Source organism: Schistocerca gregaria, chromosome 4 (assembly GCF_023897955.1).
Source record: "Schistocerca gregaria isolate iqSchGreg1 chromosome 4, iqSchGreg1.2, whole genome shotgun sequence".
In the NCBI taxonomy this organism is placed as follows: Eukaryota; Metazoa; Arthropoda; class Insecta; order Orthoptera; family Acrididae; genus Schistocerca; species Schistocerca gregaria.
Window position 1 is genome coordinate 312,920,984 of NC_064923.1, and position 25,405 is coordinate 312,946,388.

Genomic DNA, 25,405 nt, shown 5'->3' on the forward strand with positions numbered 1-25,405 from the left:
AATGGAAATGTTTCGACTCAATCTAGATCAAACGGGAGTCAGTGAAGTGGAATGGCACAGGTGGGCACAGGTTAATATCAATGTTTCGACTCAATCTAGATCAAACGGGAGTCAGTGAAGTGGAATGGCACAGGTCGGCACAGGTTAATATCAATAGCGCCACAGAATGGTATAACGGGAGTAGCATTCGTTCTGAATAGCAAGAGAGGGTAGAGACTCAGTACTGCGAACAGTTCAGTGATAGGTCTGTTCTCATCAGAATCGACAGCAAACCAACATCGACAACGATAGTTCAAGCATACACGACGACGTCGTAAGTAGAAGATAAAGAGACAGAGAAAGTATATGAGGATTTTGAGCGGGTATTTCAGTATGTAGAGAGGGATGAAAATCTAATAATCGTGGGGAACTGGAATGCGGTTCTAGGGGAAGAAGTAGAAGAAAGGATTACGGGAGAATATGGCCTTTGTTACTAACGAAGAGAGTGGTGAAAGACCAAATGAGTTCTGCAATAAATTTCAGCTAGTAATGGCGAATACTCTACTCCAGAATAACAAGCGGAGGAGGTATACGTGGAAAAGGCCAGGAGATACGGGAAGAGTTCCGTTAGATTATATTATGGCCAGGCAGAGATTCCGAAATTAGATACTAGATTGTAAGGCACACCCAGGAGCAGATATGGACTCACATTACAGTTTAGTAGTGCTCAAGAGTAGTCAAGAAGAATCAATGCGCAAACAAGTGGGATATGAAAGTTCTCTGAGGTTATATGTACAGCGATAATGAATAGCTCAGTAGGCAGCTCAGCTGAAGAGGAATGGACATCTCTAAAAAGATAAATCAGAGAAGCTGGACCGAAAAACTTATGAACAAGAAGGTAGCTGCCAAGGAACAATGGGCAACAGAAGAAATACTTCAGTTTGTCAATGAAAGGAGGAAGTACATACATTTTCAAGGAAGAAGAAGGTGGTAAGTTCCTCTGGGACCAAACTGCTGAGGTCATCGGTCCCTAGGCTTACGCACTACTTAATCTAACTTAAACTAACTTCCGCTAAGGACAACATACACACCCATGCCCGAGTAAAGACTCGAACATCCGACGGGGGGAGTCGCGCGAACCGTGGCAAGGCGCTGAGACTGCGCAGTTACCCCAAACGACATACATGTTCAAGATAATTCAGAAGTACGGAAATACAAATTACTTCGGAATAAAATTAGTACCAAGTGCAGAGTAGTTAGGCGAAAGGGCTGCATGAAAAATGTGAGGAAATCGAAAAAGAATTGATTGTCAAAAGGATTGATTCAGCATACAGAAAAAGTCATAAATACATCGGGCGAAATCAAAATCAGGGGTGGAAACATCAAAAATGCAGTGGAGATTCCAGCTTTACATGCTGAGGAGAGAGCACACAGGAGAAATGAGTACGCTGAAGGCCTCTATGACGGGGAGACATGTCTGATAACGTGACAAAAGAAGAAACAAGAGACAATATAGAAGAGATGGTAGAACGATGGGTTCGATGACGGTTTGGATGTACCGTGCACTATTCAGTGTCCCCTCGACGATCACCAGAGGTGTGCGGCCAGTGTAGGAGATCGCTCCCCACACCATGATGCCGGGTGTTGGCCCTGTGTGCCTCGGTCGTATGCAGTCCTAATTGTGGCACTCGCCTGCACGGCGCCAAACACGCATACGACCATCATTGGCACCAAGGCAGAAGCGACTCTCATCACTGAAGACGACACGTCTCCATTCGTCCCTCCATTCCGGCCTGTCGCGACACCACTGGAGGCGGGCTGCACGATGTTGGGGCGTGAGCGGAAGACGGCCTAACGGTGTGCGGGACCGTAGCCCAGCTTCATGGAGACGGTTGCGAATGGTCCTCGCCGATACCCCAGGAGCAACAGTGTCCCTAATTTGCTGGGAAGTGGCGGTGCGGTCCCCTACGGCACTGCGTAGGATCCTACGGTCTTGGCGTGCATCCGTGCGTCGCTGCGGTCCGGTCCCAGGTCGACGGGCACGTGCACCTTCCGCCGACCACTGGTGACAACATCGATGTACTGTGGAGACCTCACGCCCCACGTGTTGAGCAATTCGGCGGTACGTCCACCCGGCCTCCCGCATGCCCACTATACGCCCTCGCTCAAAGCCCGTCAACTGCACATATGGTTCACGTCCACGCTGTCGCGGTATGCTACCAGTGTTAAAGACTGCGATGGAACTCCGTATGCCACTGCAAACTGCCTGACACTGACGGCGGCGGTGCACAAATGCTGCGCAGCTAGCGCCATTCGACGGCCAACACCGCGGTTCCTGGTGTGTCCGCTGTGCCGTGCGTGTGATCATTGCTTGTACAGCCCTCTCGCAGTGTCCGGAGCAAGTACTGTGGGTCTGACACACCGGTGTCAATGTGTTCTTTTTTCCATTTCCAGGAGTGTATAAGAAAACTGAGATGTGTGAGGTGACGACCAATTTGTGTTTAGGAAAGGTAAAGGCACCACAGTGGCAGTTCTGACGTTGCGGTTGATAATGGAAGACTGAAGGAAAATCAAAGCACATTCATAGAATTTGTCATCCTCTAAAAAACGTTCGACAATGTAAAATTTTAGTTTCCATTCTTCCGTATATTATTTTTGTGGTCATCTTCGATGCATGAGCTGTTAAACTAACTGAATGATAATTCTCTTACCTGTCGTCTCTTGCAGTCTTCCTAATTATGTGGATGACGTTTTTCAGAAAGTTTGTTGGTATATCGCCAGTCTCATTCATTCTACACACCAACGAGAATAGTCGTTTTGTTGACACTTACCATTACAATTTAAGAAATTCCGATGGAAGGTTATCCATTACTTCTGCCTCATATCATCTTAAGTCTTCCAAAGCTACTTTCAGTTCTGATTCTATTATTGGCTCCCCTATCTATTCCTAATGACTCCTGTTCGATCTTCTATCACATTACCAGACAAGCCCTCCCCAGCATAGAGGTCTTCAGTGCACTCTTTAAACCCGTCTGCTCTCTCCTCTGCATTTAACACTGAAATTCCCATTGCACTTTTAATGTTATCACCCCAGATTTTAATTTCACCGATGATTGTTTTGACGTTTCTATATGCTAGGTCAGTCCTTCCGAGGATCATTTCTTTTCCTATTTACATTTTTATGCACCCGTTTCAGTTTAGCTTCCTTGCTCTTCCTATTTATTTCATTCCTCAATGAGTTGCATTTCTGTATGTCTCTGAACGTTTTTGGACACCCTTCAGTCGTATGTCAGCTGAAGTATTTCTTCTGTTACCCATAGATTTCTGGCAGCTGCCTTCTTTGTACATATGTTTCTCTTTCCAACTTCCGTATATGCCCTTTCTAGAGATCTCCATTCCTCTTCAACTGTACTGCCTACTGAGTTATTCATTATCGCAGAATCTGTAGCCTCAGGAAGCTTCAAGCCTACCTCTTCATTCCCTACTATTTCCGTACCCCACATCTTTGGGCATTAGTTCTTCTTGAATTGAAGTTCAGCCCACTCTTCATCACTACTAAATTGTTTATCTGAATCTGCTCCTGCGTACGCCTTACAATCCAATATCTGATTTCGGAATCTCTGCCTGACCATGATGTAATGTAACTGAAATCTTCCCATATCTCCTAGCCTTTTCACGTATACCTCCTCCTCTTGTTATTCTTGAATAGCGTATTCTCCATTACTAGCTGAAATTTATTGCAGAACTCAAATGGTCCTTGTTCACTCTCTTTGCTACTGCCAAGCCCGTATTCTCCCGGAACCCTTTATTTTACTTCTTCCCGTGGAACCGCATTCCAGTTGTGATTCCAGTTCTCCATGATTATTAGACTTTCATCTCTCTTTACGTGCTGAAATACCCGCTCTATAATCTCATACATTTACTCTATTTCTTCATCTTCTGTTTAACGACGACATTTATACCTCAAATATTATTGTCGGTGTTGATTTGCTGTCCATTCCGACGAGAATAATCCTATCGCTGAACTATTCACAGTAACACACTCGCTGTCCTACCTTCCTATTCATAACGAATCCTACTTCCGTTATAGCATTCTGCGTTGCTGTTGATATTACCCTATACTCATCTGATTAGAAAACCTAGTCTCCTTTCCATTTCACTCCTCTGACCCCCACTACATCTAGATTGAGCCTTTGCATTTCTCTTTTCAGATTTTCTAGCTTTCGTACCACTTTCAAACTTATGACAGTCCACGCCCCGACACGCTGAATATTATCCTTTTGTTCGTTACTGATCCTTTTTCTCATAGTCAGCTTAACCTCGACAGTTGTCACCCGGAGATCCGTATGGGGGCCTAGTCCGGAATCTTTTGTAATGGGGAAATCATTGTGAGCTCTTTTCTGTTACTGGCCATGTCCTGTGGATACACATTATGTTATTTAATGCTGTTATTTCCATTACCTTGTTCATCCTCATACTGTTGGTAAACCCAAGACAAAAAGAGTGCCCTGAACCTCAGTCCACTTCTCCGTCCTGCGTGACAACGACATTGACGGAATGAGGGTGACTTCTTGTGCCGAAAGTCTTCGGTGGCCATTTTTATTCAAAATTTAAGGAGTCACACGGATTGAACCCAGGTGTTTTGATTTCTAGTGAAAGGTGCTGCCCCTTGTCCATGGGGGCAAAATTCAAGGTCCTTTCCTGTCATTGCTTATGCCCCTGAAAGACAGCGGCCATAGGTACTCTGCGGCATGCGTGTACAGTGTGTGTTGCCTATAATCCATTCATCTGCTCCACGTGAAAGGGGCTACATCCAGAAAGATTAAACTTGTCTGCTTCGCTTCTAAATTTTGTTTCTTACAGGAATTCATTCTTATGATTTTCTTGTTTACAATCACCCTATCAATTTTTTAGGGTTGGTAGTATGTACATGCAGCACTCCAGTACACTGGTTAGTAGACTTCGGTGAAATCTCGTCATCACGGTGAATTCAGTCACGTAGCATCGCCAGGAAGTGCCATCAAATATTTTATCTATATCAAAAGTTGTTTATCGTGATTTGATCTAGCACGACCAGACATTTGATATGAAGACTTTGAAACAATCTGTTTAAGTACACAGGGTCGTCCATTGATAGTGACCGTGCCAAGTATCCCACGAAATAAGCAGCAAACAAAAAAACTACAAAGAACGAAACTCGTGTAGGTTGAAAGGGGAAACCAGGTGGCACTATGATTGGCCCGCTAGATGGCGCTGTCATAGGGCAAACGGATATCAACTGCATTTTTTTTTTAAATACGAACCCCCACTTTTATTACATATTCCTGTAGTACGTAAAGAAATATGAATGTCTTAGTTGGACCACTTTTTTCACTTTGTGATAGATGGCGCTGTGGCGGTATTTGCTTCATGATACATTACCCGTGTTAAAATGGACCGTTTACCAATTGCGGAAAAGGTCGGTATCGTGTTGATGTATGGCTATTGTGATCAAAAGGCCTTCATGCGTGTGCTATATATGCTGCTCGGTATCCTGGACGACATCATCCAAGTATCCGGACAGATCGCCGGATAGTTACGTTATTTAAGGAAACAGGAAGTGTTCTGACACATGTGAAACGTCAACCACGACCTGCAACAAATGATGATGCCCAAGTAGGTCTTTTACCTGCTGTCGCGGCTAATCCGCACATCAGTTAGCAGAAAAATTGCGCGAGAATGGGGAATCTCAAAAACGTCGGTGTTGAGAATGCTACATCAACACCGATTGCATCCGTACCATATTTCTATGCACCAGGAATTGCATGGCGACGACTTTGAACGTCGTGTACAGTTCTGCCACTGGGCACAAGAGAAATTACGGGACGGTGACAGATTTTTTGCACGCGTTCTATTTAGCGACGAAGCGTCATTCACCAACAGTGGTAACGTAAACCGTCGTAATATGCACTATTGGGCAACGGTAAATACACGATGGCTGCGACAATTGGAACATGAGCGACCTTGGCGGATTAATGTATGGTGAGGCATAATGGGAGGAAAGATAATTGGCCCCCATATTATCGATGGCAATCTATATGGTGCAATGTATGCTGATTTCCTGCGTAATGTTCTACCGATGTTACTACAAAATGTCTCACTGCATGACAGAATGACAATGTACTTCCAACATGATGGATGTCCGGTATAGCTCACGTGCAGTTGAAATGGTATTGAATAGCATATTTCAGGACAGGTGGATTGGTCGTCGAAGCACCATAGCATGGCCCGCACGTTCTTCGGATCTGACGTCCCCGGATTTCTTTCTGTGGGGAAAGTTGAAGGATATTTGCTATCGTGATCCACCGACAACGCCTGACAACATGCGTCAGCGCATTGTCAATGCATGCGCGAACATTACGGAAGGCGAACTCCTCGCTGTTGAGATGAATGTCGTCACACGTATTGCCAAATGCATTGCATTAATGTGGTATTTACAGGTAATCATGCAGTAACAGCATGCGTTCTCAAAAATGAGAAGTTCATAAAGGTAGATCTATCACTTTGTAACAACCGAAATAAAATGTTCAAACGTACCTACGTTCTGTATTTTAATTTAAAAACCTACCTGTTACCAACAGCTCGTCTAAAATAGTGAGCCATATGTTTGTGACTATTACAGCGCCATCTATCACAAAGCGAAAAAAGTGGTACAACTAAAACATTCATATTTCTTTAAGTACTACACGAATATGTAATAAAAATTGGGGTTTCTTTTTTTTTAAATGCAGTTAATATCCGTTTGACCTATGACAGCGCCATCTAGCGGGCCAACCACAGCGCCATCTGGTTTCCCCCTTCAACCTAGACAAGTTTCGTTCTTTGCAGTTTTTTCATTTGACTCTTACTTCGATAGATATCTGACCCGTTCACGATCAATGGACCACCTTGCATACACATGTTCTTCAAATATGTTCATGTGTGATACCTTGTAGGAAATCCCTTTGGCAACATTACTGATGTGGAAATCATTGAAATGATTGTTTTGAAGAAAACCTATATTTCTTCAGAAAAGCACACCATTTTGTCAGATGCTGCGCGTTACTGTGATACCAACGATATCGCACCCGCCAGGTGAGGACGGCGAAGGCTCCAAAAGGCAGCATCATCAATGAACGCCCTCTGCACAGCATGGGTGCTCCCACAAGAGCTCACCGCCACCTCGTACTCTGCTCTAGTTGTTCGCCCTCGCCAGCAGCGGAAGATGTTTAATAATTTTTTCATAATGTGGGGTTACAGTCATAATACAGGGTGTTTCAAAAATGACCGGTATATTTGAAACGGCAATAAAAAATAACGAGCAGCGATAGAAATACACCGTTTGTTGCAATATGCTTGGGACAACAGTACATTTTCAGGCGGACAAACTTTCGAAATTACAGTAGTTCCAATTTTCAACAACAGATGGCGCTGCAAGTGATGTGAAAGACATAGAAGACAACGCAGTCTGTGGGTGCGCCATTCTGTACGTCGTCTTTCTGCTGTAAGCGTGTGCTGTTCACAACGTGCAAGTGTGCTGTGGACAACATGGTTTATTCCTTAGAACAGAGGATTTTTCTGGTGTTGGAATTCCACCGCCTAGAACACAGTGTTGTTGCAACAAGACGAAGTTTTCAACGGTGTTTTAATGTAACCAAAGGACCGAAAAGCGATACAATAAAGGATCTGTTTGAAAAATTTCAACGGACTGGGAACGTGACGGATGAACGTGCTGGAAAGGTAGGGCGACCGCGTACGGCAACCACAGAGAGCAACGCGCAGCTAGTGCAGCAGGTGATCCAACAGCGGCCTCGGGTTTCCGTTCGCCGTGTTGCAGCTGCGGTCCAAATGACGCCAACGTCCACGTATCGTCTCATGCGCCAGAGTTTACACCTCTATCCATACAAAATTCAAACGCGGCAACCCCTCAGCGCCACTACCATTGCTGCACGAGAGACATTCGCTAATGATATAGTGCACAGGATTGATGACGGCGATATGCATGTGGGCAGCATTTGGTTTACTGACGAAGCTTATTTTTACCTGGACGGCTTCGTCAATAAACAGAACTGGCGCATTTGGGGAACCGAAAAGCCCCACGTTGCAGTCCCATCGTCCCTGCATCCTCAAAAAGTACTGGTCTGGGCCGCCATTCCTTCCAAAGGAATCATTGGCCCATTTTTCAGATCCTAAACGATTACTGCATTACGCTATCTGGACATTCTTCGTGAATTTGTGGCGGTACAAACTGCCTTAGACGAGACTGCGAACACCTCGTGGTTTATGTAAGATGGTGCCCGGCCACATCGCACGGCCGACGTCTTTAATTTCCTGAATGAATATTTCGATGATCGTGTGATTACTTTGGGCTATCCGAAACATACAGGAGGCGGCGCCAGACATGAACCCCTGTGACTTCTTTCTGTGGGGACACTTGAAAGACGAGATGTACCGCCAGAATCCAGAAACAATTGAACAGCTGAAGCAGTACATCTCATCTGCATGTGAAGCCATTCCGCCAGACTCGTTGTCGAAGGTTTCGGGTAATTTCATTCAGAGACTACGCCATATTATTGCTACGCATGGTGGATATGTGGAAAATATCGTACTATAGAGTTTCTCAGACCGCAGCGCCATCTGTTGTTGACAATTGTAACTACTGTAAAACGGTGTATTTCTATCGCTGCTCGTTTAGTTTGTTTTGCCGTTTCAAATACACCGGTCATTTTTGAAACACTCTGTATATTTCTTTAGTCAGTACCGCCATTAGGCTATTTTTTATTTTCAATGTTACATTTACATGATCATGATTTCGGCTCCAAAGTGCCATTATCAAGTGTTTTAATGTTATACAGTGCCTAAGATGGCATACTGTCGTAATTAAAGTACACTATTAGACACATTGTCTAAGGGTCAATATTTCTGGTATAAGTCTACTGCTTTGTTTTATCACTCAGTATACCATCTTGACTGAATTCAGGCACTGTATAACATTAAAACACTTGATAATGGCACTTTGAAGCCGAAATCATTTTTGTGTAAATGTAACACTGAAAATAAAAAAAGAGTCTAATGGCGGTACTGACTTCAAAGCGGAAGGTGTGTGTGGCTCGGCACTTACCCCTCTCCCTGACGGCGCCTCGAAACCAACACCTTCATCCACCAGGTGAACTCAGTCGTCTTCTGGTAGTGTTAATGATAATGAACCTGTGGCTAGCGGTAGTGCTCTGTCCCATCCTGATAGTGTAGGACAATTAGCGGCGTCATGACCCCTCTAGAATACTCGGCTACCTCTTAAAGCACAGCAGTGCTACTAAAATTGAACGATGCTTTTACACAGAAGAGTTACAGAAGATCTCGGAACCAGATGTGTACCTCGTAGAGAAGGTCATACGGTGCCGAGGGCATAGAGCGTTAGTTAAATTGCTTGGTTTTCCCGCATCACAAATCATATGGATCGACGCGGACGATTTTTGCAGACTACAATCACCTCAGTAACATAAAATGCGTGATAGGAGACGCATTAGAGGTGGAGGCGGTATTTTCGACAAACTATCAGTCGAATTACACATTTCTGGATATAACTACTGCGGATCTGGAACAAAATTTGAAAAACGTTTGGTACGCCCTTGATAAGGTGGTAAATCTGCTCGACGAAGCATGTATGGAACACATCGCATACGCAGCAAATAAAGATCGTCACACCACGGATCGAATTTTAGCTGAGAATGCTAAGGCGATAAGTGCGATAAGGTATACTGGTATAGGTCAATGCATAGCAGCATTTGCATTTGCAAAAACTATTCGTGGTAAAGTTAAGCTGGGAGCGAGTCAAAGACTGATGATAATTGTGAGGTGGGTTGGGCTTTATATATCTTCAGACTCTACCCTCTATTTTTCAAATGGCCAATACAAACTCAACTGCCATACCAGCAAGTTATAACGTGCCTGCTTTTTTATTCGAACAGGTTTTTTGCAAGTGTTTGAGAAACAGAACTCAACTGTGAGGGAGAAAAAAGAGGTCTGAGACAAACATCCTTTGTTCGCTGGCGAATGCCTGGAAAATTGGATGCAGCTTCTATCTTTAGAAAAATACCCTTTGTTCATTCTGGGACAAATAGATAGCCTGACACTCTGAACGCCATCTGCAACCATCGAAATATATGTTTTTGGTTTCCATAGGGCACAGCAGTGGGAGGAAGATCCTAAACTTCGAAAACAAATCTACTGTTCATAGTAGATGCCTTGGGAATCGGAGGGTTCATTAGAATCATCTGCTATTTCTCTCTTTAACTGCTGGCTGCGGCCCCCCTGTGGCATGGAGGCTGAGGGCAAGTGGGTGCTTGCGTGGGCAAGGGAAGTGGGCAGGTGCGGGCAGCTGGACAGTTAGCCAAGCAACCCGCATGTCGTGGGTTGTGTCACTGCCCTTTAATCTCCAGACGCCGGAGCATGAGCAGGAGGCGCTATGCAGGTCCAGTAACAACACACAAGGCAAAGCAGCTGCAACAACCTGCTTGAATGCAGTCCAGTGGGGAAGAACGAGCCCCATGGTCACATGAGGTGGCTGCAGCCTGATGCAGTGAAGGGATGGTGCCAGGAACACAACTACTGCAGTCATGCTGGCAGTGACCCGTGAAGCGCCTTAATGAATTTGCGATTGCAGTATACGAAGCGATTCGGAGTTAAAGAAGAGTAATCCTGTCCTACGATATGCAAATTATGTCCTCTGCAGAGCATAATTCTCCGATTTCTCCGACTCTAATTTTTTTCGGTTTTTACCAGCTATTTCCGTTTTATACACAATTTCCGTCAACAATTTCCGTTAATATTATTACATCTGTATTAACAACTGAATTGTACAGCAAAAATTCGAAATTGCCCTCGAAATTCGAAATTGCCACCTGTAAGCTGCGGCTTTGCTTATTCTACAATTGAGAACAACTGTATAAGGTGAAATGACAAGTTTAATGTCGCAATTTTTCTCACAAAATTACACACTTTTACACAGTTTTCAACTCGACAACATAAAAACAGTGCAATGGATAACGCATCTTCCCAACATCAAAAAGTGAAATAATTTTATACTCAACAATGTTCAATATTAACTATCTGAAAGAACATTAATGGATGAAATGCATCACTGGCTCTTGTTCGCATGGTGTTGGAATTACGAAACACAGCTTTCTAAAGCTTTTTCTCTGTCCCTTGCGCAGATGTGCCACTACATGCGGACCTCCGGCCCGAATCACCTGGGTTGTTGTCACTGACCTCCCTCCTGCCACCCCTTTAAGTGGTTTCCGTCGTAACCCCCACAGTGCGCCTTCACTACGGCATTGTACAGCTGGCTAAAAGCGACCTTCATTTCCTGTTCCACCTTCTGCTCAAAGACATGCATTATATAGGAACAGTGTATTAATTACCGTCGATTGGCTTTTATCCCTTTTTGCATTCCATATTGATAGGCAAAAGTTCTCATAACTGTCTAAGTTAGGTGTCTTTCACCTTCTCATTGTGATGTATAAAGGTCTCATCCAAGGTGCGAATCTGAACATTTATTCTGCCGCCTTGGACATCAATAAGGTGGTCGGGGTAGGCGGAGGTGGAGGGATGGGGAGGGGTGGAGATGAACAGAAAAGCCACATGCAGGCTGAGGAAAACACATGACATCATCTGGGGGTAGGGGTGTGGGTGGGGAAGGGGGGAGATGGATGATAATTAATGGATCAATTTAATTACTTTGCATATCAATTTGATATCAGACATGTCCTAGCATCTCCCTACTACTCCCAGGAGCCTGGAGCCAACAATCGACATTTATTTCACTAGATGAAAGTGGTGACATTTTATATATCAGTATTGGACTTCCTGGCACTGTGGAACCAAACTGCTGAGGTCAGCGGTCACCTGGCACTGTAGCACATCTAACTGAGGGAAAATAGACGTGGCCTGGATAGATTTTTAATGCGCTGTCTCACTGAAACTACATATTTGAGCAATATGCAAGTGTTTTTGTTGTTGTTGTTGTTGTTGTTGTTGTTGTGGTCTTCAACCACAGACTGGTTTGATGCAGCTCTCCATGCTGCTCTGTCCTGTGCATGCCTCTTCATCTCCGAATAACTGCTGCAACTTAAATCCTTCTGAATCTGCTTTGTGTATTCATCTCTTGGTCTCCCTCTACGATTTTTAGCCTCCACACTTCCCTCCAGTACTAAATTGGTTATCCCTTGATGCCTCAGAACATGGCTACCATTCGATCCCTTCTTCTAGTGAAGCTGTGCCACAAATTCCTCTTTTCCTCAATTCTGTTCAATACCTCCTCATTAGTTACGTGATCTAATTATCTAATCTTCAGCATTTAGAAAACTTTTATTCTCTTCTTGTTTACACTGTTTATCGTCCATGTTTCACTTCCCTCCATGGCTACACCCGTACAAATACTTTCAGGGAAAGCTTTCTGACACTTAAATCTATACTCTATGTTAACAAATTTCCCTTTTCTTGCGATAGCTAGTCTAAATTTTAAATCCTCTCTACTTCGACCATCATCATCGGTTATTTTGTTCCCCAAATAGCAAAACTCATTTAGTACTTTAAGTGTCTCATTTCCTAATCCATTTCCCTCAGCAACAACTGATTTAATTCGACTGTATTCCTTTATCCTCATTTTGCTTTTGTTGATGTTCATCTAATATTCCCTTCAGCTGCTCTTCCAGGTTCTTTGCTGTCTCTGACAGAATAACACAAACCTCAAAGTTTTTATTTCTTCTCCATGGACTTTAATTCCTACTCCACATTTTTCTTTTGCTTCCTTTACTGCCTGGTCAATATACAGACTGAATAACATCAGGGATAGGCTACAACCCCGTCTTACTCCCTTATCAATCACTGTTTCCCTTTCATGTGCCTTGACTCTTATAACTGCCATCTGGTTTCTGTATAAACTGTAAATAGCCTATCGCACCCTGTTTTTTACACCGCCGCCTTCAGAATTTGAAAGAGAGTATTCTGTTCTACATTTTCAAAAGCTTTTTCTAACTCCACAGATGCTAGAAACGTAGGTTTGGCTTTCCTTAACCTATCTTCTAAAATAAGTCGTAGGGTCAGTATTGCATCGCGTGATCAAACATTTCTACGGAGTCCAAACTGATCTTCCTGATGTCGACTTCTACCCTTTTTTCCATTCGTTGTAAAGATTTCGTGCTATTATTTTACAACCATGACTTCTTAAACTGATAGTTCGGTAATTTCCACACCTTTCAACACGTGCTTTCTTTTGGATTGGAATTATTATATTCTTCTTGAAGTCTGAAGGTATTTCGCCTGTCTCACACATCTTGCTCACCAGATGAAGGGTTTTGTCATGACTATCTCTCCCAAGGCTATCAGTAGCTCTACTGGAATGTTGTCAACTGCTGGGGCCTTGTTTCGACTTAGGTCTTTCACTGCTCTGTCAAATTCTTCACGCAGTATCATATTTCTCATTTCATCTTCATCTACGTCCTCTACCATTTCTATAATATTGCCCTCAAGTACATCGACCTTGCACATAGTCTCTATATGGTCCTTCCACCTTCCTGTTTCCCTTCTTTGCTTAAGACTGGTTTCCCACATCAGCTCTTGATATTCATACAGGTGGTTCTCTTTTCTACAAAGGTCTCTTTAATATTCCCGTAGGCAATATCTGTGTTACCCCCAGTGATATTTGCTTCTACATCGTTACACTTGTCCTCTAACCATTCCTGCTTAGCCGATCTCACTTTGAGACGTTTGTATTCCTTTTCGTTTGCTTCATTTACTTCATTTTTATATTTTCTTCTTTCATCAATTAAATTCAATATCTCTTCTGTTACCCAAGGATTTCTACTTGCCCTCGTCTTTTTACGTACTTGATCGTGCGCTGCCTTAACTTTTTCATCTCTAAAAACTGCCAGTTCTTCTACTACTGTATTTCTTTCGCCTGTTCTTATCAACTGTTCCCTAATGCTCTCTCTGAAACTCACTACAACCTTTGGTTCTTTCAGTTTGTCCAGCCCGTCACCTTAAGTTCCTACATTTTTGCAGTTTCTTCAGATTTAATCTATAGTTCATAAGCAATAAATTGTGGTCAGAATCCACATCTGCCCCTGGAAATGTCTTACAATATAAAACCTGGTTCCTAAATCTCTGACTTACCAGTATATAATCTGTCTGAAACCTTCCAGTGTCTCCAGGCCTCTTCCACGTATACAACCTTCTTTCACGATTCGTAAACCAAGTGTTAGCTTTGATTCAGTTATGCTCTGTGCAAAATTCTACTAGGCGGCTTCCTCTTTCATTCCTTGCCCCCAGTCCATATTCATTTACTACCTTTCCTTCTATTCCTTTTCCTACATTCGAATTCCAGTTCGCATGACTATTAAATTTTCGTCTCCCTTAACTATCGGAATAATTTCTTTTATAGAATGATACATTTCTTCAATCTCTTCATCATCTGCGATGCTAGTTGGCATATAAATTTGTACTACTGTGACGGGCGTGGGCTTCCTGTCTATCTTGTTTACAATAATGCGTTCACTATGCTGTTGGTAGTAGCTTTTCCACGTTCCCATATTTTTACTCATTATTAAACCTACTGCTGCATTATGATTATTCACCTGACTAGAAGTCTTGTTCCTCCTGCCACCGAACTTCACTATTTCCCACTATATCTAACTTCAACCTATCCATTTTCCTTTTTAAGTTTTCTAACCTGACCGGTTAAGGATCTGACATTCCATGCTCCGATCCGTAGAACGCCAGTTTTGTTTCTCCTGATAATGACGTCCTCCTGAGAAGTCCCCGCCCGGATATCCGAATGAGGGACTGTTTTACCTCTGGAATATTTTTCCCAAGAGAATGCCACCGTCATTTAAGCATACAGTAAAACTGCATGCCCTCGGGAAATATGCAAGTATAAATACGAAATCCATAACGTACCGCAAGATATCTCCGGGAACTATGAAATCGAGTTTGCGCTTTGCGATGTGCTTCCGTTACGTAATCTGAGCACAGGTCACGCCATCTCCTCAGCTAATCAGGACGTAACACACATTGGACGTTATGTAGTCAGCAAATCACATTTTCATTGCGCGAACATACAAACTACTAAAAACTGTTAAGCGTGAAACATAAATAAAGTAAATGTTCCACAGTAATATACAAAATCCACAGTACAAAGCACAGCGACACTGTAACGTACCTTTAATACTGAGGAAAGTGAAGGCCCCGGTTTTTCCCGAAATGCACGGAATTATAGGCGTTAGTCGTGCTTGTAGCATTCTGTGAAAGAATTATCTCATTGCAATTCCGTTGGGCGGCTACAGTTTATATGTTAAAGTTATGTAATCATTCTTTCTGGCTCTGTACTCGTCGGAACATAAACCCGCCAAATGCTTAGTCTTTTTGCCGTATGTAGGATGGCACCTCTGACGTCCCGCAATATTCTCTTCACGTTCTGTGTGTGATCGGAACAATGTTTTGGATCTCCAAAGTTAGGCCAATGGTTCACTCTAAAGTGTCGAAAACCTTCAGTACTTAGAGTGTTGTGTGAACTGATGTAGTCGCTAACGATCATCGTCCCAGGGAGAATCAATTCTTTGATTATTACTATCAGCACTTGCTTTGGCCGAAATTCTACGGGCTCAAAGAAGCATCTATTTTTAATTTTTAATTTTTTAAACAATGTTTTCCTGTCACTGAATTGCGCCGAATACCCAATTTCCTACAATTCCACAACCTTTGTTGTCTTTCCTTTTCCCAAATTTCACTTAGTCTATTTGTCCGCCCCCGATAGCAGAGTGGTGAGCGCGACAGACTGTCAATCCAAAGGGCCCGGGTTCGATTCCCGGCTGGATCGGAGACTTTCTCCGCTCAGGGACTGGGTGTTGTGTTGTCCTAATCATCGTCATTTCATACCCATCGACACGCAAGTCGCCGAAGTGGCGTCAAATCGAAAGACTTGTACCAGGCGAACGGTCTACCCGACGGGAGGCCCTCGTCGCACGACATTTCCATTACATCGTCTATTTCAGCGAGAACACCTGGTCCCTCGAACGGTTATGAATTGTTTATCTCTCACTCGATACGCACTTCTCGACGGAAGGAATCCCACTCAGTTACCGTATTCTTAGACAGGCCGAAATCTGTGCAAGTCTTCGGTTAACAAATAGGGACCCACATCGCGCAGAAGTAGGAGATTTTTCGACGCACGTTCGCAAATCACCGAACCAAACACTATTTCGGAAACTGCTTTAATGTGCACTACATATTAACCATGCGAGCCGGCCGCTGTGGCCAAGCGGTTCTAGGCGCTTCAGTCCGGAACCACACCGCTGCTACAGTCGCAGGTTCGAATCCTGCCTCGGGCATAGATGTGTGTGACGTCCTTAGGTTAGTTAGGTTTAAGTAGTTCTACGTCTAGGGGACTGATGACCTCAGATGTTAAGTCCCACAATGCTTAGAGCCATTTGAACCATTTTTTAACCATTTGACTACCCTTCCGCATTTTCCGTGGGCGCCAGTGAGGAAAGAATTCTCGTTAGGCAAAAAATTAAAAGGTGCGTGGTACTTCGGGGATTCCATCGATTTTGGTAGTATATTATAGTTCACCAATCACGACCATAATTCAGCTTTCGTTAGTCTATAAAAGGCTACTTCACCTGCGGCACTCCAAATTGAAGACAGAAGTACGACTGGATAAACGATAGTCTACTTAAAATGGGCCCAAATTTCGTTAATATGTCACACCACTCGATACGGTATCGACGATGGTCGAACGATAACATCACGCTCGACTCGTCCAGAGCAACCGCTAGAAATGTGCTGCGAAGCGGTCACAACAAGCTATAACTCTGCTTAAAAATTGACTCTTTCATGAAACAGGAAATTTATAATTTAGGTTCTAATGGATAGCTGCCTCTGTCAATTGAAATTACGTTACGGAAAATCGGCGACGTATTTGGCCAAACACCTGATGATTCGTGACAAACAAGCTTACACATTTCACAGTTGTACTACAGGTTACTCATAACTGTATCATCAGAACCAGATTTTTTTGCTTACACATTCGTTGTCTTGGCCAAATCACAACCAAACTGTTGCATTCCAGCCCAACCTAGATCTCTGGCTACACTAGAGATCAGTCTGGCAATGCTCTTGTATCCCAGCCTTACCACACACATGGATATCGCAATATATTCTGAAAATACACACAAAAACAATCTTATCACACTCCTGGAAATCGCAAACTCGTCGTAGAACAACAGTTAAATATTTGTAACATTGAGGAATATAAATGTCACTGCTTCACTCCTTGTAATTTAACCCTAGATTAACAGACCCTCGCAAAATGTAAGATGCCGGTTGGTACCAATTCGCTGTTACCACCACCATTTTGAGCAATACAGTTGTTAGTAAGGGATGTAAAACAATCTTCTGTACTTATTTTGCGTTTGACATTTCACTGCACACATTGTAATCATAATTAAGTAGAGCATGAATTATATATTATGTCTTCCTTTGAATAAAAATGCAGCATTAAAACTGGCAATGGTTTAGTAACAATGTAGCGTTGTTACTAGGATTAAGTTCTGTTATTACGTCCAGCCAACAAACATCGCTACGAAGAAACAACGACATTTTCGGAATAAAACAGTCACGTATTTATCGCAAACCAGATAGGAATATCATTGCTTCGCTCACAGCATTTTAAGACATCCGAGCTTAACTACATCCCACATCTCTGATGGTAAAAAAGCAACCAAGATTTCCCACAATCGAAGTAGATATGAAGCCACAGTTCTCCTTGTTTCTACACTGCACGTATATTAATTTGTGTGTGCGCACGACGAAATAGTCATGCAATTGCCTGACAGCATCACGTCTGATTGTGCAACAAAAGCACATAGTACAGCATAACATCGATTTCACAGTTTTCAAAGCTATCGTAGTGCATTTAGTGGTCTTCGTATTTATGCGTAAATGTGCATTTCAATAATACAGCGTATAAATATCTGTCTAAGACACAACCTTTTCTTCTCGGTTTGTTGTGTTACAGTCAGAGGAAGTCCGATGACGATACATAAAAACTGTACCCCTGAAAGACTAGACCTCCATTGTAAAGATGTTGACATATGTTGCTGGTGCCAGTAGCATTGAAGCCTATTTGTTGTTAGAAAGAAATTCTGGAGTGCACAGTTGGTGGAGCAGTGATAAAGAGCCTCTTTCGTCATTTAAGCCGCAATAGATTTCTTGGCTTGTGTGCCATTGTTAATTTGGAAGGAGATTAACAATTATTTATTTTACAGAGCATGAGATGTCACATTTCGTTTGTCGTATTTCTATATGCAGAGTAGAAAACAAAACTCTGATTTGGAGACAAACAGCAATATCGAAATGGAACCTAGGCATGAATATAACAATATTTTATTTCTTTCTCACTGTATGTTGGTGAGTGAACATTGCCACTTCAATGGTAATAATATGGTATGGATTTTGATTGATTTGAAGCTGAAAATGCTAGTTTTGTAAAGTGATAAAATGGATATGCATAGTATATTAATTGATAACTGAGATCTTGTGTGTTTTGAATATTTTCTTTCTCTTTCTCCTCACAGTGACACAAATGCGATTTGATGTTAGATCCCAGTGAATCACCATATCAATTTGTATATGAATTTCTTGTTTTCAGTAGTAGAATAAATCTTTCCATATACTAGAATTAACGATGCTTTAATAATGCTTCCTTCTTTTGTACGTTTTACGCTATTTCTTAATGATGTTTCTTTTACTGGAGACCGGACGAGGTGACCCAGTGGTTAGCATACTGGACTCGCACTCGGGAAGTCGATGGTTCAATCCCGCGTCCGGCCATACTGATTTAGGTTTTCAGTAATTTCCCTAATCGCTCCAGGCAAATGCCAGGATAGATCCTTTGAAAGGGCACGACCGATTTCCTTCCCCACCCTTCCCTAATAGGAGCTCGTGCTCCGTCTATAATGACCTCGTTGTCAACGGGGCCTTAAACACTAATCTCCTCCTCCTCCCCTTTTAGTGGAAATGTCCTGTTGACTATTTTAGTATTAATTTTGTGTGTGCTCTCTGACCATACCTCTATTGATTCATTTTTTCTTGTCTATCCTAAGTGCCTTTTGTGTTTTTTGTGTGTTGTTAAAAATGCTCAGGATTATGAATGTCTTGTTATGTTTTATTTTAGTTATCTGCGGAGATTCTGCATAGCAGTATTTGCACTTCACTTAACTTGCCTTGTATTATGTTAGTTATAGGTACTGAAGCTGTGAATTTTTCACCTTGAATTGTCCTCAAATACAGGTTATGAGGACGCACATATACCGTAAATATAATTAGGATGTGGCATTATGTTCATGATATCGTTTGTAAGATTTTGTATAAATTCTGTACACTAAGTGTGAGTTGAAGGAGATGTAAGACACATGTTATGGATATGGAGTTCATGATATTTCAAGTTTCACTAACATTACTTTCATTCCCAGACACTGTGAAGGAAAAGCACGTATTATACATGTAGAAATTGTGGCGTTTAAAATATAATGATGGAGGTCCGTGCACAGGTGACATAAAGGAGCATTTCCCAAGGCAGAACATGTATTGTGGGGGCATCATATTACGTTGTTTATAAGACTTCTTCCTTATAAAGAAATTATTAGTTTGTTTAATGATTTCTGTTAACCTTCTTATGAATTTCACGTTCACAGAGTTGAGGAGAGAAATTCAGATTCAAATGGTCACTCATTCTACGGCTGAAAATGTGTCACGGCACATTGATTTGTGGTGTGTACAATATAGATTGACAGTAGTGTAGAGTTACATAGTCATAAGATCTGACGTTTGTGTATGGCCCTCTGGCACTCACCTAGGGTTGATTCTTGAGGAAGCTTCCAGACATGGTGCGGTGCTAGCTGCCAGGAAGTTGATGAGACTACCTAGGAAGCGTGGCTCATAGAAGCCAATTCGCAACAGTCATACCACACTGCCATATGGGACATCACACAGCGCCGTCACCAAAATCATTAATCTGTCTTCATTCCCTGTCATCAGAGTTTGCTCTTCAGCTACAACACAGTTCTGTTATGCCCTCCATACAGCCTTGTGAGTGCCTTATGTAGCCACAGACAGAGACACAACTCATTAAAGCAGCCCCCTCCAAAGCTTCATCCTTGTGTCAGTGACTGACCAAACTATGACGTGAACCATTTCAAAAACCCAGTTCACTCCCTCTCACTCAACAGCAAAATAATAAGTAACAGCTTATAAATTAGTTCACAGTAGGTTCAAATGTAGAGAACAATACTTCCTCCTAATTTTGTTTCCAAAGAGCAATATTAATTATATTGTATTTATGTATTCTTTTCAGATAAAAAACTGTTATTTGCATATGATTTCTATCTTGTTTTTCTATAACCATAAGGGCAATTTGTACATTTCAATTCTTTAATTTATGTCTATTTGAGACAGCATTAATTAAACATTCATACTTTGTTTGTGGCTTATCATGTGGACAATGTGGCTATTTCAATAATTTGATCTATATCCAAATAGGATATAAAATCGAAGGGGAGTGCGATTAAAGCTTCTTGTTACAACGTCAACTTTCAAAATTATTTTTTATTCCATGATTTCTAAATCGCAAGTATATTGCAAAAGTGTTATGCACCAAATGATCGATTACTGAAGGCATCACAGTTTTCCACTAGTTGAGTAAAGGCATGTTTGCCAGGAGATATTTTGGAGGCTATAGGTGCGAACTAATAATAGATTAGTGTGGCCACATGGTCTCTGAGTGAACCCCATTCAATGACACAAAGTTTACTACTCTATTACTGACTGTGTATTCGGCCCGCTTTTTGCATGCTGATCTCTCAGTTTTCTTGACTGATCTTCAACTTTTTTGGTTATGGACCATAGTTGTAGTAGCTTTCTGATCACCATTCTCATGCAACGAGTCACAAAAAATGTAGTGAGGGTACACACGGCATTTTGCAGCTCACTGTAATATATCCTTGTAGCATTTTCAGACGTTTAACGTGCCTTAACTTAGGTTCAAACTGAAAGTCCGTTGTTCAGTACATAGGGAGCGTCACACTTGAATAAAGAGGCTATTCTGAGACGGAGCAGAAGACATTATGACACTCTGAGTCTTTCAGTTGCGATGGGTGTGGTATATTATTGGGTTTCTGTTAATTCATCTGCATAGTAGGCATATTTTATTATATCATACTGCCATTTATTTAAATGCTTCCAGGATTTTACAATATATTTAAGTTTTTGTTCAGTTCTTTCTTATGTGAGGCCCTGTGTGGATCGTGGTTCTTGTAACAATCATATTACAGAGTCATAATAATCATACATTTCACTGAAGCTTCTGCGATTTACTTGCTTTCCCATATCCCTTGTGGAATTCACCTTCGAATATTTGACTACTTTGGTGGGTTATATACATTTTCCAATATTAATTTCAAGCTTGAATTATAATATGAAATCTCCCTTCTGCTGAAAGACTAGTCACTGTGAAATAGAATCCCAATCAGCATATTTACATAACTGCAGTCGGAATTTTTTTGCTGTTCTTTGCATGCTTAATAGCTTGGAAGGTAAGTGACTGTGTGGATGCTGTAAGATGCATACAACTTACCATATTGCAATTCTCGTAGTGCTGTATATCTTTATATTTGAAGTCTTGCGTAGAAAGACATTTGATGATTAGACAGAGCTGTGCATATTCATTGCAAATGATTTACCTATAAAGTCGATAACTTATTATGAAATTGCTAGACTTAATCACGGTCTTTACATTTTCTCAAATTTCAATTGTGCCCCAACCCCCTTTCTTTCCGTTGCATAAGGTAAACGCAGCCTACTCTTGAATATTTTTATTTGACATGGTCACATTGTGCTATAAGTCATTACTTGAGCCTAAACATTATGTAGTAAGAGGTATATACTGAGGGCATTTTGCTGGAGGTATATTTTCGTCTACTTAGAACATACAAGAAGAGCAGATAGCCTGAAATGCCAGCTTGTATACAAACATGTACTGGCTCAATTCCAGATTTTGAAATGATAAGTTGCTTCTATAGGCGTACCAATGGACGTGACGTGAAAATGGAGAAGTTGCAAAAACAGGTCTAGTACACTGTAAAAGTAAGCCAATGAAATTAATCTGGAAAGCTATAACTATGTGGGCAGCAATGACGCAGAGCATAAAAATTTCACGAGAAAGAGTACAGAAATCCTATTGAAAAACAAATATAGGGTTAAAATGTCTGATACAAATTGTACAAATACCACGAAAATTTAATTCAAAGTAAGTGTTATCCAAATAATAATGCTGAAGTCATCCACATATCATATTTCTTTAACCAATTACTGTCACAGAAGAAAGGAATACTAACTTTCAGTTAAAGAATTGAACATGTTGTGGTCCAGGACCTGTCATCTGATAAGGTCTTTAAACAAAATACAGGCAACATAGACTACCAAGTAACGGATGACTTTCATGTTTTATGTAGTCGAGAGGTGCTTTCAACCTTTCTGAGCCCAGTATCCCTGAATGCACTCACATATAAGGTAGTACATGCACCTGCTCTCATCCCCACCCCTCCCCACAGCATAATCAACATTTGCACACAACTAAAATTTAGAATGAACAAGTATTTTCCTTGAGCACGTATTATTAAATGACAATGAATAAATGATCCACAGGTTTTTAACTCTTTTATTAAACCAAGAACTAATGAGTCAGTCAGAAAATTGGTACTGCTTATTTCTAACAACCTTTTTTTATAGACTAGTCAAGCAATTATCAGTGTATTGCAACTGCTACCTACAACTCCCTCTCAGACATGAAAGCTAACCACCACATTGGGGGTATACACTTGTTACAAAACTTGCTTCCTCTGCTCGATTCTTCTCCATAGCGACATTTTCTTCGTCCAGACTCGGCATCCTAATATAAAATTAACCAAGCTAAAATATGTGCACTATACTTACTGTTTATAAATAACTTAATTCCTAGACTCCCTACTTTTGAAATGTGAAACACTTCCGGCTGCCAATGGTTTATTTCTAACTCCATATTATTAATAATAATAATGTGTAAGCTCTACAGCAATGTAATAGTAGTAGTCATTACAAATCAACTATTGTGTTGCACTGTCACTTAGTTCGTTTACTAGTTTCTAAGTGAGTAATGAAGCAATTTCTAATTTAGTGCAAGAACTTCCTATAACTCCCAGAAGACATTTTCATCACGTGTTTAAGCTTACATTAAGTATATTATGTTTCCATTTCACTGTCATAGATGCACTGTACAAAGTACAAACTATGTGTGCAGACGGTGGACTATGTGAGGAAGAAGACGTTCATAAATTCGTTTCAAAAAATTGTAACCGCCGCCGTATTGTATCACATGTTAATGCTAGTGCTGAAAACGCAAAGACTGGTAAATTGTGTAATAACAGTTTCGAGAATAATATTGTGTAAGCTCTACCGCAGTGTAGTAGCCATGACATTGTCAGTGTTGTATGGTGCTGTCAATTATCAGTACCACAGTCTTACGAAATATAGATAACAATAATCTTTTTTAAAAAATAATTTAATTTCGTGGTCAAAACACAATGCAAGCCTTTCGTTTTTAGCCCACAGAAAATTTTATTTTATCCCTCAAAGGGTAATTACGAACAGGTTGGGTACCACTATTTCCAACAACGAAAATACCTGACTCAGTGTATCTACCACGTCCAAAACACTTGAAAGAAGTTTACCTAAAATGTTGTATATTTTTTGAATAGAAACAAAATAGCAGTGAACGTTCGGATTTTTTTCCTGAGAAACAAAACTGCTGAACCTGATATCTTTGACGAAGCAAGTACGTAACGCTGTATAAGAAGATGACCTGACTGTTGGCTGTTTCTAGACTTATGTAAAGACTTTGATCTGATCACCCATGATCTGTTACTTGCCATAAAATGCGGATATAGTATTTGAACTCCAATAAAGATAATGAAAGGTCTGTTAAATAGGGAGTCGTACGAAACTTTTCTCCAATTTCAATGAATTTTTTCACTGATTTTTCTCATAGAGTAAAGTTAACCAGTGCAAAGGTTGAGGTCAAGATACAAAAAATTCATGGCTTTTTGACGCTTTCGTGGGAAAGGCCGATGTCATGGACTCGAGTCCCGGTCCAGCATTCATTTTTAATCTGCCAGGAAGTTTCATATCAGCGCTCACTCCGTTGCTGCTTTCCTGTTTTAATTGCTTCTGAGGAATAAAGTACGCAGCAGCTTGTCGAAGAATGTCTTGCGAAAAAAATAATGAATTTGTGGGGGAAGTTGAGTGTGTGAAATGCTGAGAGCGGAATTATGCCAGAATGTATGTAGAAACGATGAGATGAGTAGAAGGACCAGAACAATAAGAGTATCATTGATTTACCTACAATTATATTACATTTCAATCCATAAAAAAGGAAAAGACGACAGGAAATATTTTGATATTGCTGTATTGTTTATTTATTGCAGATTCATTGTATATGAAATGACGTCTTAGTTGTTACACTGTGCAGTACCATTTTAGACTGTACAAAATCAGTTTTCAGCAGTTAGGAGATGAGTGACAGTTCATATTGTTGACCAGTTATAAGCATCGTGGTGTGTCCATTTATTTCTCATGTCCGAGCTTCGTCCACTGGTGCTGTCAGAAGCGCGTTGGTGCTCATGAATGGAGGGAGGTTATCAGGTACTGGCGACTGCCCTTCTCCTGACAAGCAGGGTGTGTGCGATGCTGGTATTTGACGTACGGCGCGCCTTCAGCGGCCAGTGAAGTTCTGAAGAACAGCGTAGTACGAGTAGCCAGCGTTCAGCAGCTGCAACAGTTCGGTCAAAGTAAGACACTGGCAGCAAAAAGCAGAAAAATGGTGAAGATATCGAAACCCTGAAGTGAGAGGTCTACTGCCCGTGATCTACTTGTAGAAAAAAGAGTAAAATTCTGCTGGGGCGAAGTCATATTCGAACCGATTCTCCTTTACTTAATAATCTTCTAAATTGCTTTTATTGAATCTCTGGCAAGGTCAACTAATAGGATAACACCTCCAGAATGAAATTTTCACTCTATAGCGGAGTGTGCCCTGATATGAACATACTGGCAGAGTGAAACTGTGTGCTGGGCCGAGACTCTAACTCAGGACCTTTGCTATTCATGGGCAAGTGTCCTACCGACTGGGCAACCAAAGCAAGATTCACTACTCAGCCTCACAGCTTTCTGAAAACATCCTCCAGTCTGTGGCTAAGCCATGTCTCCGCAATATTCTTTCTTCCAGGAGCGCTAGTCTTGCAAGGTTCGCAGGAGAGTTTGTGTG

General features: G+C 41.5%; 1 protein-coding gene across 1 annotated transcript in view; it reads right to left on the reverse strand.

Annotated features, from left to right (window-relative positions):
• Nucleotides 1-24,856: 24,856 nt before the first annotated feature.
• Nucleotides 24,857-25,405, reverse strand: part of LOC126268071 (odorant receptor 43a-like) — a 43,304-nt gene continuing 42,755 nt past the window's right edge. The window contains exon 5 of the mRNA XM_049973509.1: nt 24,857-24,913. Within this exon, the coding sequence (XP_049829466.1) occupies nt 24,857-24,913 (57 nt within the window). The remainder of the gene's footprint in view (nt 24,914-25,405) is intronic.